This window comes from Oryctolagus cuniculus, chromosome 1 (assembly GCF_051225735.1).
Source record: "Oryctolagus cuniculus isolate XC-2025 breed Fujian yellow rabbit chromosome 1, ASM5122573v1, whole genome shotgun sequence".
Taxonomy (NCBI): domain Eukaryota; kingdom Metazoa; phylum Chordata; class Mammalia; order Lagomorpha; family Leporidae; genus Oryctolagus; species Oryctolagus cuniculus.
This window is the reverse complement of record NC_142867.1, coordinates 10,762,266-10,779,176: the sequence shown is the minus strand read 5'-3', so window position 1 is coordinate 10,779,176 and position 16,911 is coordinate 10,762,266. Positions and strand designations below refer to the sequence as shown.

Sequence of the window (16,911 nt, the reverse complement as noted above, 5' to 3'; positions counted from 1 at the left end):
CAACCATAACCACATCTCCCTAAGACAGAATGTGCTTTATAATCGACAGATGAAGAGATCCTCAGCACAGCCCAGTGCCAATGAAGACAACCTGTCTAAGTGGACAAGGCTTCTTGGCAGTTCCTAAAGGAGCCATATAACCATGACCTCTGTATATCCAGAAACTCCAGGACAGAACACATTAAGCATGATTTCTCAAGGTGTGTTCTAAGAACCCTAGCTCCGCAAATATACTCCAAGAGTCATCCATACTTACAATACTTCCATCAACAAAGTCAAGGGGACCTCCCAATCACCCTATTTTCAGGCAAGCCAGGCTCCCACACCTCCAACAGTGGGAGTAAGAGGGCCCCCCCAGAGCTCCATATGGTCACCTTCTCCCCTTCCCCCCCTTCAGGTTCCCCATCACCATCTCCTGTGGAGACAGTCAGGACCAAGGCACGGGGGAGGGAACCACCAAGGTCAGACACCATCAAAGGCCCATGATTCCCACTCTCTTCCTAAGATTCTAGATCTCTACTGTTTAATGAGGTAGCCAATAGCTACACATAGCTATGAAACACCTGAAATGTGCCTAGTCCCATTAGAAATGTGCTGAGTATAAAATACACACCAAACGTTGAAGTCTTATTATGAAAAAATATAAACTCATTTTTATATTGTTTACATGTTGAAATTATATATACTTGGCTAAATAAAAAACATGATTAAATTCCACCTGCATTTTACATTAATTACTGTGGCTACTGTTTGTAATCTAAAATTACAAACACAGTTTATAGAGAGTTCTACTGACAGCTACAGATGCGACATCTCCTGACCCAACTTCCATCCTCTCCTTCTCAACTCCAGTTAAAGCTGGAACACACAGCTTTAGTCATGGCACCCTTCTGGCCGGCCTGCTTCCTCCACCCTCTCACTGACTGAAGCAGCTCTTTCACAAGGAGACTATGGCTCTCTCAGTCTGGATGTTTTCTCTCATTGACTCTCATCCCACTGGGAATGGAGCTAAGACCGTCTTCCACGCTCCTCCCTGCTGGGTCCCTCCCTTCATCCCACACACCCTAGTTCTGAAGACTGAACCAAGATATACTACCAGGCCATCCCTTAAAGAAGTCGCTTAAACTCCCACCCCAACCCGTCTCTCCTCTCCTGCAACGTCTCTGCAGTTCTTGATGACTTGAATATTCACAAGGATCTTCCCAATAGCCTGATCTCTTACCTTTTCTTCCCTCGCCCTTCCCACTCACCCTGTTCTTTCTTATGATCACACACCAGAGCCTGACAATAAAAATGACCACACCAGCCCCTTCAGAACCTTGTGTCCTCACACCCCTAACCTCTCTCTCCGTTTAGAATCCTTACCTCACAAAACCTGACAGTTTACTGTCACAGGATCTACTTCTTTAGAGGCCTTTAGTTATTTGATAGCATTTCTACTGGACTTTTCCATTTACGATTCTCTACCCCTTGGGTTCACATCAAAAAGTGCGGGGAATATGTTGCGTTTTGAGATTTCAGAAAAGGCAGTTTGTTGGGATGCGGTCTTATTCTTTTCTAAATCTAGCTGCAGCTTTACCTGCAACTACATCCAGGATGACCAGTCTCTTTTTAAATATAAGACTACTAACTGAAAGATCTTCAACTCTAGGAATTGTGCATTTTCTTAATCCATTCTTCCAGTCCTAAGACAACGAATTCATCCCTTCTCCACAAGCCTTGGACACCAGCTCTTCCAGCTTCCCTCTTAGCTCTTTCAGAGATGATGCAACCAAAGAGGAGTTGCACATTGCTTCTACTGTCTGTTCCCTTCTCTGGCACACAAAACCAACACTGGGTGCCACATCCCACCTCCCTTCTGCTGTTCAAGAACATGTTGCCGTGCGATTCTCCAGCCTACCTCTTCCTTTAACTTTGTACCTCTCTAATTCAGTAATCAAATTGTAATCTCCACAAGGATAACCACTGAAATAGTGTCCAAAATCAAACCTCTGGTTCCCTTCCATCCCTACTCCATTCAGTCTTCCCCGAATCAGTAAAGGTCAGCTCCATCCCGCCTGCTGTTCAGGCCAAAACCCTCTTCTCCTTACCCCCTGCCTTACACCTTTTCTTCACTCCATCACCACCTTCATAACACATGCAGAACGCACATACTCTTCACCATCTTCTCCACCACGGCCCTGGTCCCAGCAACCACTGGCTGCCTCTGGGAGAATGACAAAGCCTCCTCACTCATCTCGCTGCTTCCACCCTTGGTCCCTGACAGCCTTTCCAAAGAAGCAAAGCCATCTTCTCAAAATGTGAGTTCAAGCACATCAAACCCTTGCTCTAACTCTCCAGATGTTTCCATCGCTGTCACATTAACATCCTTCAACAGCCTACCAGGCTCCCCATGTCCTGGCGCCTGGCTGCCTCTCAGATTCACCCTCCACCTCCCACCAGCTTTCACTTCCCCCTTCTTGCATGTGCCTTCCCCAGACACAGGCAGCTCTCCCCTCCTTCCCTTAGGAAGCTGGTGGGATTTCGCTGTACTGGCAAGACCCTCCCAACCCTCTGACAGGAAAAGAACTCACCTCCCTTGCTCACCTGGAAGTACTCCAGCCCCGAGCCCTTTTTATTTGTCACCATCTCATGTCCTAAATATTTATTTAATTTGCTCGTAAGCCCCCCAAAGAGCAGCTCTTTGTCCATTTTGTTTACTACCAAACCCCAACTACAAAAATAGTGCCTGGCCATACAGTAAGCGTTCAACTAACAGTTTCTGAATGAACAAATGACTAACCTTTGATTAAAAATATTTAAGTAAGGGCCAGTATCATGGCTTAGCAGGTAAAGCCACTACCTGTGACACAGGGATCCCATATGAGCACTGGTTTGAATCCCAGCCACTCCATTTTCGATCCAGCGCCCTGCTAATGGACCTAAAAAAGCAGATGGCCCAAGTGCTTGAGTCCCTGCACCCACATGGGAGATCAGGAAAAAGCTCCTGGCTCCTGGCTTCAGTCTGGACCAGCCAAGGCCATTGTAGCCATTTGGGGAGTGAACCAACAGTTGGAAGATCTCTCGCTCTTTCAAATAAATTTAAAGAATTCTTTAAAAAAATTTAAGTAACATTTTCTTACTCTTGGCATCTTAAGTAGTTAGGATATACTGTGACGATCTAAGACATGGGGGCCAGGACACATCATTTCCCAAATTTAACTTACTACAGAACAATCTTTATTTCTATCAAAACATATTTCATATTAGATACATAAAATTTTTATCAATTATATCTCAATGAGAGGGAGTTGAGTCATGGCAGAAGCAGAATAGTTCACAGACAAGTATTTCAGTAAGGTATTTAGGACAATATGACTTGGCTCCTTTTGCTGCAAACGACATGGAATACTTTGCATGCAGAAGCCATGACTCTCACCTTTCTCAATCCCCAGACCACAGACTCAGACATACAACAGAGTTTCACATAACCAAGTCCAACGCCCAAGTCAACCTCAGCTCTCCACCCTCCGTACCCACCGCTTTGTTATCCTCCACATCAGACATATGCAGGCCTACCAAACACAAGGGAAATGTATTCTATGGAAAATGGTATATAATCTAAAGCAGAATATATGCAGGGGTACAGGCCTCACCGTGCTATTGATGCTGGCCAACAATTTGCCGTTAAATTCCACCATAGAGTACACAGCTCCTTTCACTTCCTTTTCAGCCACGGTCTGCAGTTTTCCTGGGGGAGAAAGATACTCTTGAGTCTCTTTTACAAGCCCACACTCTATCTAGTCAAAAGAATCATCTGCGGAGCCAGCGCTGTGGTTGCGCTTCTTGCTTTCCATAGTAGTGGCTTTTGGGGGAAAGGAATTAGAGCCAAAGGGGTCCCAGAGGATTTTTTTTAAGAGATTCATTTATTTATTTGAAAGGCAGAGTTACAGAGAGGCAGAGGTAGAGAGAGAGAGGTCTTCAATTTGCTGGTTTGCTCCTAGATGGCCACAACAGGCAGAGCTGTGCCAATCTGAAGCCAAGAGCCAGAAGCTTCCTCTGGGTCTCCCACGCAGAGGCAGGGGACCATGGACCCAGGCCATCTTCTGCTGCTTTCCCAGGCCATAGCAGAAAGCTGGATCGGAAGTGGAGCAGCCGGGACTCAAACCAGCACCCATGAGATGCTGGCACTGCAAGTGGCGGCTTTACCTACTATGCCACAGTGCCGGCATCCAGAATAGCTCTTCACAGCAACTAAACCAAGTTACTCTGCGTACCTGAGGTTCTGAAACTACAAAGTGCTTACTTTCCCAGCACTCACATCCCTGAGGGGCTGCAGACACCCACTTACCATCCGAATACTGGAAGACCACAATCCGCCCCTGCTTGGGCTCTGCCTCTTCAGGGTACACCATGGCTGTGCCCACGATGAAGTACGTGTTGGGATCTTTGCCCAACTTGCAGGAGACCAGGCTGAGGGCATATTCATTCTGCAGAAACTGGTGGGCATGAAGCACTAGATGGAGAGTAACAGAGATGACTGGGCTGATGCCTGCCCCACTGCTCCCTACACACACACACACACACATACACAATCCTATACTTCTGTGTGGCCTGTGGCTCAGATAGTCCGAACACGTGCCACATGTTGTCCCTGCCTCCCTAGACGGTCCACCCCCCACCACCCTATGCTGAGGAGAGGGTACCCAACCCTCTAGCCTCCTTCCTTCCCTTCTACGATGATCTGCCAACGCAGCAGCCTAGTTTAGGGAGGGTGTAGGGTAAATGATAGAGTCCGTCCGCACCTTCAAAGGTATGCTGGTCAATGATCAGGAGGTTGTGCACCTCCACCTCTTCTCCAAAGGAGGTCTCATGGGGTGCCGTGCTGCTGGAGAAGAGCTTGCTGGAGCTGACGCTGCTGGACAGGGCCTGCGAGCACAGAGAAGACACTGCAGCCCCCTCCAAAGCAGACCAAGCAGGGGATCAGTGTGGTCCGGCACAGGGCAGGGCCTGCTCAAGGAGAAGGCTGATGGCGGCAGTGCAAGGGGAGCCTGAGGAGCAGACCCGAGCACAAGGAGACAGTTTACGGATGCACCAGCCCAAACCTTCCAAGAACCAACTCTAACAATGATACCACAAGTCAATCAAAAGAGTAGGAGGAACTTCTATTCTGGACCTCTTGCATATGAGCAGGAGCCAGAAAGAAAGAGGACACGTGGAAGACAATCAGCTGTTGGTACAGATTGAACAGGACGTGGCTCCCCAGACAGGCTGAGGACGAACACTTGATCTACTGTTTACTGTAATCTACTGATTACACTGTTTGAGAGGTGGGCCTAGAGACGTCTTTAGGTCACTGAGGGGCTTGCCCTCAGGTGAAGGCAGTTCTTGACAGAGGGCTGGTTACAGAAGCTAACCGTGATGCCGGTGCCGCGGCTCAATAGGCTAATCCTCCACCTAGCGGTGCCGGCACACCGGGTTCTAGTCCCAGTCGGGGCACCGGATTCTGTCCCGGTTGCCCCTCTTCCAGGCCAGCTCTCTGCTGTGGCCCAGGAAGGCAGTGGAGGATGGCCCAAGTGCTTGGGCCCTGCACCCCATGGGAGACCAGGAGAAGCACCTGGCTCCTGGCTTCAGATCAGCGCGGTGCACCACGGCAGCGCGCCATCCGTGGCGGCCATTGGAGGGTGAACCAACGGCAAAAAGGAAGACCTTTCTCTCTGTCTCTCTATCCTGTCAAAAAAAAAAAAAAAAAAAAAAGAAGCTAACCGTGCTTCCTGTGTCTGTGTCTGCTTCCTGGCTCGCCAGCTGATCATTCCTTCACACCCGCTTCATCACTGCCAGCCTCCAGCACATGCCACAGCGGGGCCACCCAATCCTGAACCGCGAGCTCCAAAATCTAAGCTGAAGTGAACCTTCTCCTTCCCAAGAAGCTCCTCAAGTATTTCCGAGTAACATAAAGTGGACCGACAGTGATTGTCTCTACTGAGCTGAGTATGTAGCCTCATCTTGCAGAGAAAACTCAAGTTAGACTTGCCCACATAGCAAGTAACTCAAAGCAAGTTCTATGAGACTCCAAATCCCATGCTCTTACCTAAACACTGCACTGTCCAAACTATACACACCCTACAAAGCACCCAAACCGGTGATGATAGAAAGAAATTACTCATGCTGCAAGGCCATCTACTGACAACCACAGCAATGGCTCCTGTTCTCTATGCTTGCTTTTGGGCCACAAGGGTACAGCTGAGTACTTGCCCCTGAGACCATGATAAGGGAAGAATTCTGAAATGTCTGAAATTTGCAAACAGGCCAGAGGATGAAGGGAAGGAAAAGATAAGAGTGGTTTGTTTTATATTGACAGTTTCAGGTTAAAGCAATAAAGAAAGGAAAAAAAGGCCCCCTCCACATTCCCTTCCTCTGTGCCGAACAGCAGCCATCAGGGTACCAGCATGACTGCTTGCAGCCACAGGCTAGCAGCAGTGAGTGCTTTCCAGACACTTCTCCCTGTGACTCTCCTATATCAGGACTCCGCCTCTCTGCTGCCCCGCCCCTCTTGTCTGTGGCTGGTGCATATTCAATGGGATGTGTGCTTTCTGCTCCCAAAAGCTTTCTTCAAAGGTACCCTCAGCTCCTTACATTTGGCAGACAATTTCCAACTGCTATCTAGCCACACTGCTGGTGGCTCAGGGCATCTGTCCCAGGACCAGTCCTTTCATTCTGGCCAGCATCTACAAAAGCTCAATAAACCTTTTTAGTGCAGAGATCTCAGTCTTCAAACCTTCGACATAACGATAGTATGGACTGCAAAGCCAAAAACTTCCTGATACTTTACAGAAAGCTTGCCAGGCCCCGCTCTAACCCCATCTTTGTGTGTCTACTGCCCTCACCTGAGTGCTGGCACTGGGCCTCAGAGCAGTGGTCCCCCCACTGGTGTCTTGGACTTCAATGCGGCTGGAGAGGACCCCAAAGCACTGAGACACTTCCTGATAGCAGATCTTCCTGCAGAACAGTTATGGAACAGTGCCATGAGAAAAAGTCGGGGCACCCTACACCAACTCCCACAGCCCCACCCTCTGCAGCTCCCCTGGCCTGGCCCTTACCTGGGAGACTCATATAGGGGAACTGTGCGAATGTGCAGCTTCTGGATCTCGTCAATGGTGCCAATAGTAAGGGTGCTGTTGTTGGCCAGTGCCAGGCTGGAAAGAAGGGTCTGGGTTTAGATTGAGTAGACCCAAGGAAGGAAAGGATTCTACAAGGAAACTCCACAGGGAGAAGAAAAACAAGGCAGAATTACACCAGCTTACTCTGGAGCACTGGTTCTCAACTTGACTGTATGCTAAAAATCACCTGGGGACATTTAAACAACTCTAATGCCTGGTCTCATGCATAAGACATTCTTATTTAATTGGTCTGAGGGGACCTGGAATGAATTTTTAACAGCCTTCCACTTAATATTAATGTGCAGCCAAGGCTAAAAATCAAAATATCATTGCTCTAGGCTGGTGATTCTCAAACTGCTGCATCCATCACTTAGCAAGGGCTTGCTAAACTACATACTGGGCCCCACCCCCAGAGTTCCTCATTCACAGATCCTGGCCAGGGCTGGAGGATTTGCATGTGCTGTTGCTGCCAACTGAGCCCAGTTAGAGAACCACACCCAACCCACATAATGAGCTTTAATTTGGAAGTCCTAAAACTTAAATAATCATCTCAATCAACTGAGAAGAGATCTGAAATACAGATTCTAAGGCCCAACCTCAGACCTCAGAATTACAGTCTGAGGATTCAAAAAAAAAAAAAAAAAAAAAAATCTTTCCAGGTGTTCCTAACAAGCAGCCAGGCTTGAGAACCGCTGCTCTACACTTCGCATTTCAGCTACTTACTGACTTCAACATGGGGAAGGCTTCAGGGAGGGGTCTGAGAACATGCTGGCCTCAGTCAATGGCTCTTGCTGCAGAAAGACAAGAGGCTCACCTGTCAGGATAGCCATCTGAGTTAAGGGGACACATGTAGTTCACTTCCTTGAGGTTGACGTTGGAGAAGACCAATTTATGGTTACTGCTGTAGATGACAGTGGGCCGGTCAGAGCAAGCAAAGACGTTGGTGGTAGAAAGGGAACGGAAAGTTCTCAACACCGTGGGCTGGGTGCCCAAGGTCACCTTCTTCCGGTCGCTCAACAAGCCTACAGAAAGAATGGTTTTCAGAGAAAGAAAGAAGGAAAGAAAACAGGACAAAGAGCTACATCATGAGGGTTCAAAAACGGCATCCTAAGGTTAGGAATTCTTAACCACCCAGTTGCTAGAGTCCCTCAAAGTGGTGTTCTCACCTGTCTCAATGTTGAGCCCGAAGTAGAAAAGTGCCCCATCTCCCAAGGCACAGAGAAGGTAGTGGCTACTCTCAAAGGTAGTCATCAGGATGGAGCGAGGAATGATCTCTGCAGGAAAGGAGGACATTATTAATTTCTTGTCCACACTCTGACTCTGATCCCAAGCCAGGTCCCTAAAGACACCTACCTCCACCCAGCATCTCCTTGTGCAGCAGTTCAAAAGAGGGCAGCTTCAAGATGCGGGCAGAGATGTCTGTCCAGAGGCCAATGGCACAAAGAGGGGAGAGGCCATTGCTGTCCCCTAAGGGGGTAATGTCCAAACAGGCCACTTCATGTTCCATCTCTGTGTGGCTGAACAAAGAGGATTACGGCAAGAGCAAGGAATCCAAGAATTAAAGAAGTCCCAGAGAAGAGGGGAGAAGAGCAGGTAGACTAATAGCTGCACACCTGATCTGCCGGAGCTCCTGAGGGTGGATCTGCAGGTAGTACAGGGCCCTCCCAACGGCCACCACCACCTGGCTGCTGTTGCAGGAGGCCACGCTGATGTTCTTGCCCTGAGGCTCCTTCCACTCACTGACCAGAGCCTTGGGCTCTTGAGACACCAACCTCACAGATGCGGAAGTGATCTAGAGAAAGAAGAGCAGATGGCTCCAAGCACCTGCAGAGACCTCCACCTCAGCTGGGGAAAGCAGTCAGTGCTGCCTGGTTGAGTCCTCCCTGCCACACACAGTTACATCCCTGGATGTGGTGGACAAGGGACGTCCTGGACCTTCGCAGACACCACAAACCATGGACGCTCAAGGCCCTTCTATACCACGGTGTATGTATCTGCATATAACCTACACACAGCTTCTCAATGCTTTAAAACCATCTCTAGAATAAAATAATACCTAATAAAATGTAAACGGTGTTATATTTTATTGTTTAGAGAATAATGACAAGAAGCAAAAATCCATTAATTTTCTGTTTTCTCCATCTGTGGGTGAGTAAATGAGTGGCTGTGGAGCCTACAGAGGATCAACTACATACACATTTTTTCTGAAGTCCTGCAATGATTAACAGATGTCATTTTTAGATGAAGTCCTAAAAGATACTGGATAAATTCAGCTTATGTCTTACAGCCAGGGAGGGAAAAAAAGCCTATTTCGTTCTAACTGAAGGTCACTTGGGTAACACAAACCGCATCCTGTGGGAAGGTGCCAATGGAGTAAGATCCTGTGACTGGCAGTCATCAGTTTTTCTCAACTCCAAAATATTCAAGCCCTCTAAAATATTCAAGTTCTTTACTGTGCAGGAGCCATTAAAATTATTTCAAATTCTCAGTGAAGGCCACAAAAATCATATTGAAAAGTTTCATAAATTTAACCACTAAAATAAAATTAAAAGTAGGTTTACAACACTGTTTTCTATTAATTCATCTCACCTATCATGATGAAATTTATATTTAAGGTTGCAGTTCTTTAATAGATAGGAGAGCTGGTGCTGGTCTTTAGACCAACAGACAGGACTGACAAAGCACTGCCTCAATATCTGGGCCCACCCCACACTTGGTCCAAACCCACAGACCCTTCCCTGCAGTTTTCACCAATCTTTCACTGCCAGCTGAAAGGGTGACCAAGTGGATAAAGAGATGGAGACAGTTCATTAATGCTCAGGTACTCAACTGTACTACCCGCTACTGAGTTCCAAACTCGCTTAAGCCTGGCCCAGCCCTAGCGGTTTCAGGCATATGGAGAGTGAACCAGGAATTAAAGATCTATCTATGTTACAGTGGGTGAAAGCCTTGGTCTAAAGCGCCAGCATCCCATATGGACACCAGTTCTAGTCCCGGCTGCTCCTCTTCCGATCCAGCTCTCTGCTATGGCCTGGGAAAGCAGCAGAAGATGGCCCAAGTCCTTGGGCCCCTGCAATTACATGGGAGACCCGAAGAATCTCCTGGCTTCAGATCGGCACAGCTCCAGCAGTTGCAGCCATCTGGGGAGTGAACCAGTGGATGGAAGACCTCTCTGTCTCTACCTCACTCTGTAACTCTTTCAAATAAATAAAATAAATCTAAAAAAAAAAAAAAAAATCATCTATCTGTCTCTGTTTGCCTGCCAAATTTAAAAAAAAAAAATTTTTGGTGGGTTGGCACTGTGATGCAACAGTTAAAGCCACTGCCTACTGCACCAGCATACCATATAGGCAACCATTTCAAGTCCCAGCTGCCCTACTTCCAATTCAGCTCCTTACTAATGCTCCTAGAAAAGCAATGGAAAATGGCCCAGGTCCTTGGGCAACTGCCATACCATGTGGAAGACCCAGAGGAGGCTCATGACTACTGGCTTTTGTCTGGCCAGTCCCAGTCACTGCAGCCATTTGGGGAATGAACTAGCAGATGACAGAAGATCTCTCGCTGTAACTCTGCTTTCAAATAAATAAATATTATAAGAATACTAATAGTAATAAAATTTTAAAAGTTTGTGATTGTTTTAAAATTCAGTGGTGCTCTGTATTTCATTCTAGTCCAATTCAATTAACTGGTGAGAGTCTACCCCCTTCTCAGTTATTACCTGGATAAGCTGTTGATGAGCCACATTGCCACAGAAGAAAGTCTGTTGATCGTCCACAAAACCCATCAGTTCAGTTTCTTCTACTTCCTCTCCATTTAACATGAGAACTCTGCAGAACAGAAGGCCCAGGTCAGCCTGGGATCAGCTTTCCCACCTCCCAACCGTGACATCAGACCTAAAGCTGGCACCAGACCCACCCTTACCTTGTCTGGCCCACAAAAGAGAGCACCAGAGTATCATCAGTTTCACGATTAGGGTCAGACCGCAGTGGCCATAAGCCTGCAACAAGGACCAAGGATTAAGATGCACACATAGACCAACACTCAGCTTTCACATCTGCCCCTCACACGGGAAGAACAGGAACTCTGGACTCAGAGTTCTGAGCTGAAATCATCTCTGCTCCTTCCTCCTTTAAGACTAAAGAGATTAGAGATTTTTAAAACAGTGTGGAGGGGCCAGCGCTGTGGCGCAATGGGTTAACCCTCCACCTGCAGTGCCAGTATCCCATATGGACACCGGTTCTTGTCCCAGCTATTCCTCTTCCAATCTAGCTCTCTGCTACACCGGGGAAAGCAGTGGAAGATGGCCCAAGTGCTTGGGCCCCTGCACCCACGTGGGAGACCAGAAGGAAGCTCCTGGCTCCCAGCTTCAGATCGGCACAGCTCCAGCTGTTGTGCCCATTTGGGGAGTGAGCCAGCAGAAGAAGACCCCTCTCTCTGTCTCTCCCTCTCATTGTCTATAACTCTACCTCTCAAATAAATAAATAAATAATCTTTAAAAAAAAAAAAAAAAAGAGTGTGGAAACTGATACCTTAAATTTTTATTTTGATTTTAGATTGGAGAACTGTTTTCATGATTCAAAGTCAAAATTTATTTTTAAAAAGTACACATGGGGGGCCAGCGTTGTGGCACAGCAGGTACAGCCACTGTCTGCACCGCCGGCATCCCATATGGGCGCAGTTCGATACCAGGCTGCTCCACTTCCTATCCAGCTCTCTGCTATGGCCTGGGAAAGCAGTACCCACATAGGAGACCCGGAAGAAGCTCCTGGCTCCTGATCAGCCCAGCCCCAGCCATTGCCATTTGGGGAGTGAACCAGTGGACAGATGATCTCTCTCTCTCTGCCTCTCTGTAACTCTGCCTTTCAAATGTATAAATAATGGGGCCAGCGCAGTTCCATCTCACTGCTCTTAAGTTTTCCTCACTATTCTTGTTTCTCCCTTTTCCAAGTAGACTTGTCGAGTCAAGAAAACACCTACAGATATTTCTACTGAGACATATTAAAGATAAAAATGTTGACTTGTGGATCTGTGTATAGATCTTCAATTGATTAATCTATTCTTTTAATTCTTCAGGAATAAAGTTTCTCTTATATGTAACATTTAATATTAAATGTATTCCTTGGTATTTTATATTTTTATTAATATAAATTAACTCTGTCTATTGTACCTTGTTTTTATATGAAAGTCACTGATTTCAATACATTAATTCATATCCTGCTACCTGAATGAATTCTTATTAGTTGTAGCTTTTCAACTGGTTCTCTTAAATTTTGGAGTTTCAAATTTCATATGCTTTTTTATTTTTTTAAGATTTACTTATTTATTGGAAAGGCAAAGTGACAGAAAGAAAGATCTATCTGCTGCTTCGCTCCCCAAATAGTCACAACAGCCAGGGCTGGGCCAGGTCAAAGCCAAGAACCCAAAACACCATCTGGGTCTCCCAAGTGGGTAGCACTTGAGTCATCATCTGCTGCCTCGCAAATTCGTTAGCAGAAAGCTGGGTAAGCAGAGGCAGAACCTGATCAGAGGCATTCCCATTCCCAAGACACAGCTTAACCTGCTGGGCCACAACACCTGCCCCCAAACTCATTTAAAAAAAAGAAAAGAAAAGAAGATTTATTTTTCTTACTTTAAAGGCAGTTACAGAAGGAGGGAGAGAGGGAGGGAAGAGAGAGAGAAGAAGAGAGAGAGATGGAAGGAGGGAAGAGACATTAAATTTAACATTAAAGGTAACATGTAATCTTCTCCCCTACTCTACCACCCAATTTTGACCAACAGTATTTTTTTTTTAACTTTTTTTTTTTTTTTTTTTTTTTTGACAGGCAGAGTGGACAGTGAGAGAGAGAGAGAGACAGAGAGAAAGGTCTTCCTTTGCCATTGGTTCACCCTCCAATGGCCGCCGCGGCTGGTGCGCTGCGACCGGCGCACCGCACCTATCCAAAGGCAGGAGCCAGGTACTTCTCCTGGTCTCCCATGGGGTGCAGGGCCCAGGCACTTGGGCCATCCTCCACTGCACTCCCGGGCCACAGCAGAGAGCTGGCCTGGAAGAGGGGCAACCGGGACAGAATCCGGCGCCCCAACCGGGACTAGAACCCGGTGTGCCAGCGCCGCAAGGCGGAGGATTAGCCTAGTGAGCTGCGGCGCCGGCTACAACAGTATTTTTAAGTTTAATTCTGAACTTTTAAATTTGTTTAAGCTTCTACCACTTGATGTGTCATTACATTTCTTTTTTACCTTTCATTTGATCTACCTTCCACTAGCTGCCACCACAATGCCTTCAAGACTTGTAACAAGGCTAGAGGCCAAAATCACTCAAATAAGATCTGTTCTCTATGCCCACCAAAAGGCTACCTTTGATGCCTGGTAAATCAATACTGGCATGCTCGTGGATTCCGATCCCGTTCCGGATGATTCGCAAGGAACCTTCCTTGAAAGCACCAGAGCAAGTGACCAGCTGCAAATAAAGAAAAGGTTTCTAAAATAACGCCCTCAAGAGACTACAGCAATCACATTGATGCTCAGAAAGTAAACATGCTACAGCTAAGTCCAAGGAGCCTACTGCAGAGCTAGGTTTGAGGAAGCACACTAAGCACAGACTTATCTACAACGTCTCTCAAATTTACGACAAGATGTCCTCATCCGAGAAACTAAAAGCTCCTACTACTACTCCTAGCAAGCTTGCTCAGACCCTTGGAAATAAATTTGCTAGGCAGAGAAAAGCACCTGGAGTCAGACACAACTGCCATTTATTAATTAGGTGACATTGGACAAGTTACCTAAATCTTCTAAGCCACAAGTTTCCTCACTTATGAGATGGCCAAGAATTGCTGTCTGTCTGGGTGCTTGTATGATCAGAGATAATGTATATAAAAGTGCCTGGCAGGCCAAGATAACTGATCAACAGATCGTAGTTATCCTTGCATCACTGGGATTATTAGTGAGTGAGGTTCTTAAAAGTATCTTTAGCACACACTTTCCACTCCAGATACGCAAAGCTAGGAGGCCACAGTTTGAGTTTCAAAAACATTAAATGTATTCCTTGGTATTTTATATTTTATTTATATATTTTATATATATGAGTTTGAGTTACCAAACATTCATTTCCAAGATGACCCCTTACCTGTCCCTGCCCCTGCCTCTCCAGGTCCACCACGCACATATCCACAATGGGTCCTAAATTAGTAAAAGTTTCCATGGCTACTACATAAGAGCCTTGTTCATTGCTGTCAACGTTGAGCTACGGAGAAAGAACAATGTTAGTCTTGGAATGCCCCCGAACAGACCACACCTAGAAAAATGGCTAATGTCCAAAAGAAATTCTCAATTCTGTTTCTAGAAGTGGACTATTAAGTAACATGTTTGTCCTACAAGTGACTCCCTAGCCAGCCACAGAGTTCTACAAGCTGTCTCATGGATGGATTTCAGCAAAGCAGTGAATTTTTGGAAGTTAATGTAAAATGTTCATATGCCTTTTTCTGCAGATAAGCTCCAAAGTTTCCACATTCTAGAGGGATTTCATTGTTAGACTATGTATCCATAGCACCCAGCACTTGAACTGGCACATTTGCCAAAGGAACCATTAGAACAAGGCAGTTAGGGGACAGGATGTTAAATGATCAAAGCAGATGCTGGGGTCCAGTACTGTGGCATAGCAGGTAAAGCTGCCAACTGAAGTCCCAGCCTCCCAAATGGGCGCTGGTTTGAGTCGCAGCTGCTCCTCTTCCCATCAGCTCTCTGCTGTGGCCTGGGAAAGCAGTAGAAGATGGCCCAACACCTTAGGCCTCTGCCCCATATAGGAGACCTGGAAGAAGATCTTGGCTCCTGGATCCCAGCTTCAGATCAGCGCAGCTGTTATAGCCATTTGGGGAGTGAACCAGCAGATGGAAGATCTCTCTCTCTGCCTCTGCCTCTCTGTAACTCTGCCTTTCTAAAAATCAATAAATCTTTTAAAAAAAAGACCTCTCTCTCTATAAATCTGTCTTTCAAATAAATGAAATAAATCTTAGGGCTGACACCGTGGCTCAATAGGCTAATCCTCCACCTTGTGGCACTGGCACACCGGGTTCTAGTCCCGGTTGGGGCGGTGGATTCTGTCCCGGTTGCCCCTCTTCCAGGCCAGCTCTCTGCTATGGCCAGGGAGTGCAGTGGAGGATGGCCCAAGTGCTTGGGCCCTGCACTCCATGGGAGACCAGGAGAAGTACCTGGCTCCTGCCTTCGGATCAGTGTGGTGTGCTGGCTGCAGCATGCCAGCCACGGCGGCCATTGGAGGGTGAACCAACGGCAAAGGAAGACCTTTCTCTCTGTCTCTCTCACTGTCCACTCTGTCAAAAATAAATAAATTAAATTAAAAAAAAAAAAAAAAAGAAATCTTAAAAAAAAAATGTGGATACGTTAAAGAAAGTCTGAGAGGCATCAGACACAGCAGAAAGTTGATGAACAAAAAGTAAGGACAGCAAAATAAAAATAAATTCTCACCTTCACAAGCTGGGAGTCACCCAGGCGAGACCCAACAAACACAACACCATTATCAAGGTACGTCAAGCACTCAGCAATAGAGGTCTGAAAGAAAGTGAGGGGCATGAAAGAAATCAGAATGGACACTACATGGGGTCCAGACACAGTCCTCCAGACATCTGTTAAGTCTCACCTACAGTCACAACAGAGAAAACAGTTCTCCGTGTCAGATCCCCAAGTCACACCAAGCAGACCTTCCTGATCTCTGAAGTCTGGGACTCTTCATTTAGCCTACTCCTACACTCAGAAAAATGCATACTTGATTGTTCAGGTGTTACTTCACATGTTACTTTAATCCCAGCACCTCCAGTTTGCATAAAAGTAATTAAAATCTTATAAAAGTTAATTTCCTAAATTTAAGCTTTTTGGGAACCTCCTGGCAGAACTGATCATCAGCATTAGATTAACCTTAATCCCGTATTGTATTCTTTTTTGCTTTCTTTTCTTTTTAGGCTTAAAGTAGTAATGCCTAGGGAGCCTCTGAGCTTTTCCCAACATCTAACTTTCAAATATAGACTCCACATCAGAACCAACATTCTGTTGCTAGGTGTTAATTAACATAATTCCCAGAGCCCAGAGTCAAGGTGCAGGACCACACATCTGGGAAAATATGCAGAGTAGGAACAAGCCCTACCTCTCCAAGGAGTTCCACACGGAGATCCTTGAGGGTAACCGTACCATCCATCTGTTCCTCCTTCTCCAAAAGCAGCATGAAGAGCCGCCCTTCCATGTCTCCAAGCAGGTATCTCGAACCATTAGGGTCCACCCGATTGTGGCACACGATTGTGCTTTGCTGCCAATAGGGAGGAAACAGTCTTTAGAGACTCAGCTAGCATCTTCCATAGCCAGAATGCAAACCCCGGCAGTCTGCACACACATTATAAGGATAATACAAAATGAACAGCTTTTATTTTTAATTTTCTGAGTTCAATCAATACCTTAAAGGTTTGCTCACAGTATTCTACTGGAAAAACAGAAATACACAGAATAGGAAGCAGCTGTAAGTACTCAATAGACATGAACGCTACTACAGATTTTGTTTCTTATCTTCAAAGAGCATAAACTTAAGCTTTTAAGATTTCATTTTTATGACTTGAAATTTGAAGGCCTGAAATTTTTATATTAATTTTTAAAGTCTATGTAACTTATCACTGTGTATTTTACATGATTTGTGTACTAAAATATTTAACAGAATTTGCCAAAAATTTCCCTTTTTAAAGTTGTCCCAGTCAATGTAAAGGATAAGTTTATTTATTTA

General features: G+C 46.1%; 1 protein-coding gene across 1 annotated transcript in view; it reads right to left on the bottom strand.

Moving 5' to 3' along the window:
* Window positions 1-16,911, bottom strand: part of DDB1 (damage specific DNA binding protein 1) — a 33,258-nt gene that overhangs the window by 5,134 nt on the left and 11,213 nt on the right. Inside the window, exons 7-21 of the mRNA XM_002721023.6 lie at window positions 16,288-16,446; window positions 15,615-15,698; window positions 14,260-14,376; window positions 13,491-13,593; window positions 11,061-11,136; window positions 10,858-10,966; window positions 8,753-8,931; window positions 8,493-8,656; window positions 8,306-8,413; window positions 7,954-8,161; window positions 7,080-7,175; window positions 6,867-6,978; window positions 4,785-4,908; window positions 4,331-4,495; window positions 3,636-3,730 (exon numbers count right to left, since the gene is read on the bottom strand). Of these exons, the coding sequence (XP_002721069.1) occupies window positions 3,636-3,730; window positions 4,331-4,495; window positions 4,785-4,908; window positions 6,867-6,978; window positions 7,080-7,175; window positions 7,954-8,161; window positions 8,306-8,413; window positions 8,493-8,656; window positions 8,753-8,931; window positions 10,858-10,966; window positions 11,061-11,136; window positions 13,491-13,593; window positions 14,260-14,376; window positions 15,615-15,698; window positions 16,288-16,446 (1,899 nt within the window). The remainder of the gene's footprint in view (window positions 1-3,635; window positions 3,731-4,330; window positions 4,496-4,784; window positions 4,909-6,866; window positions 6,979-7,079; window positions 7,176-7,953; window positions 8,162-8,305; window positions 8,414-8,492; window positions 8,657-8,752; window positions 8,932-10,857; window positions 10,967-11,060; window positions 11,137-13,490; window positions 13,594-14,259; window positions 14,377-15,614; window positions 15,699-16,287; window positions 16,447-16,911) is intronic.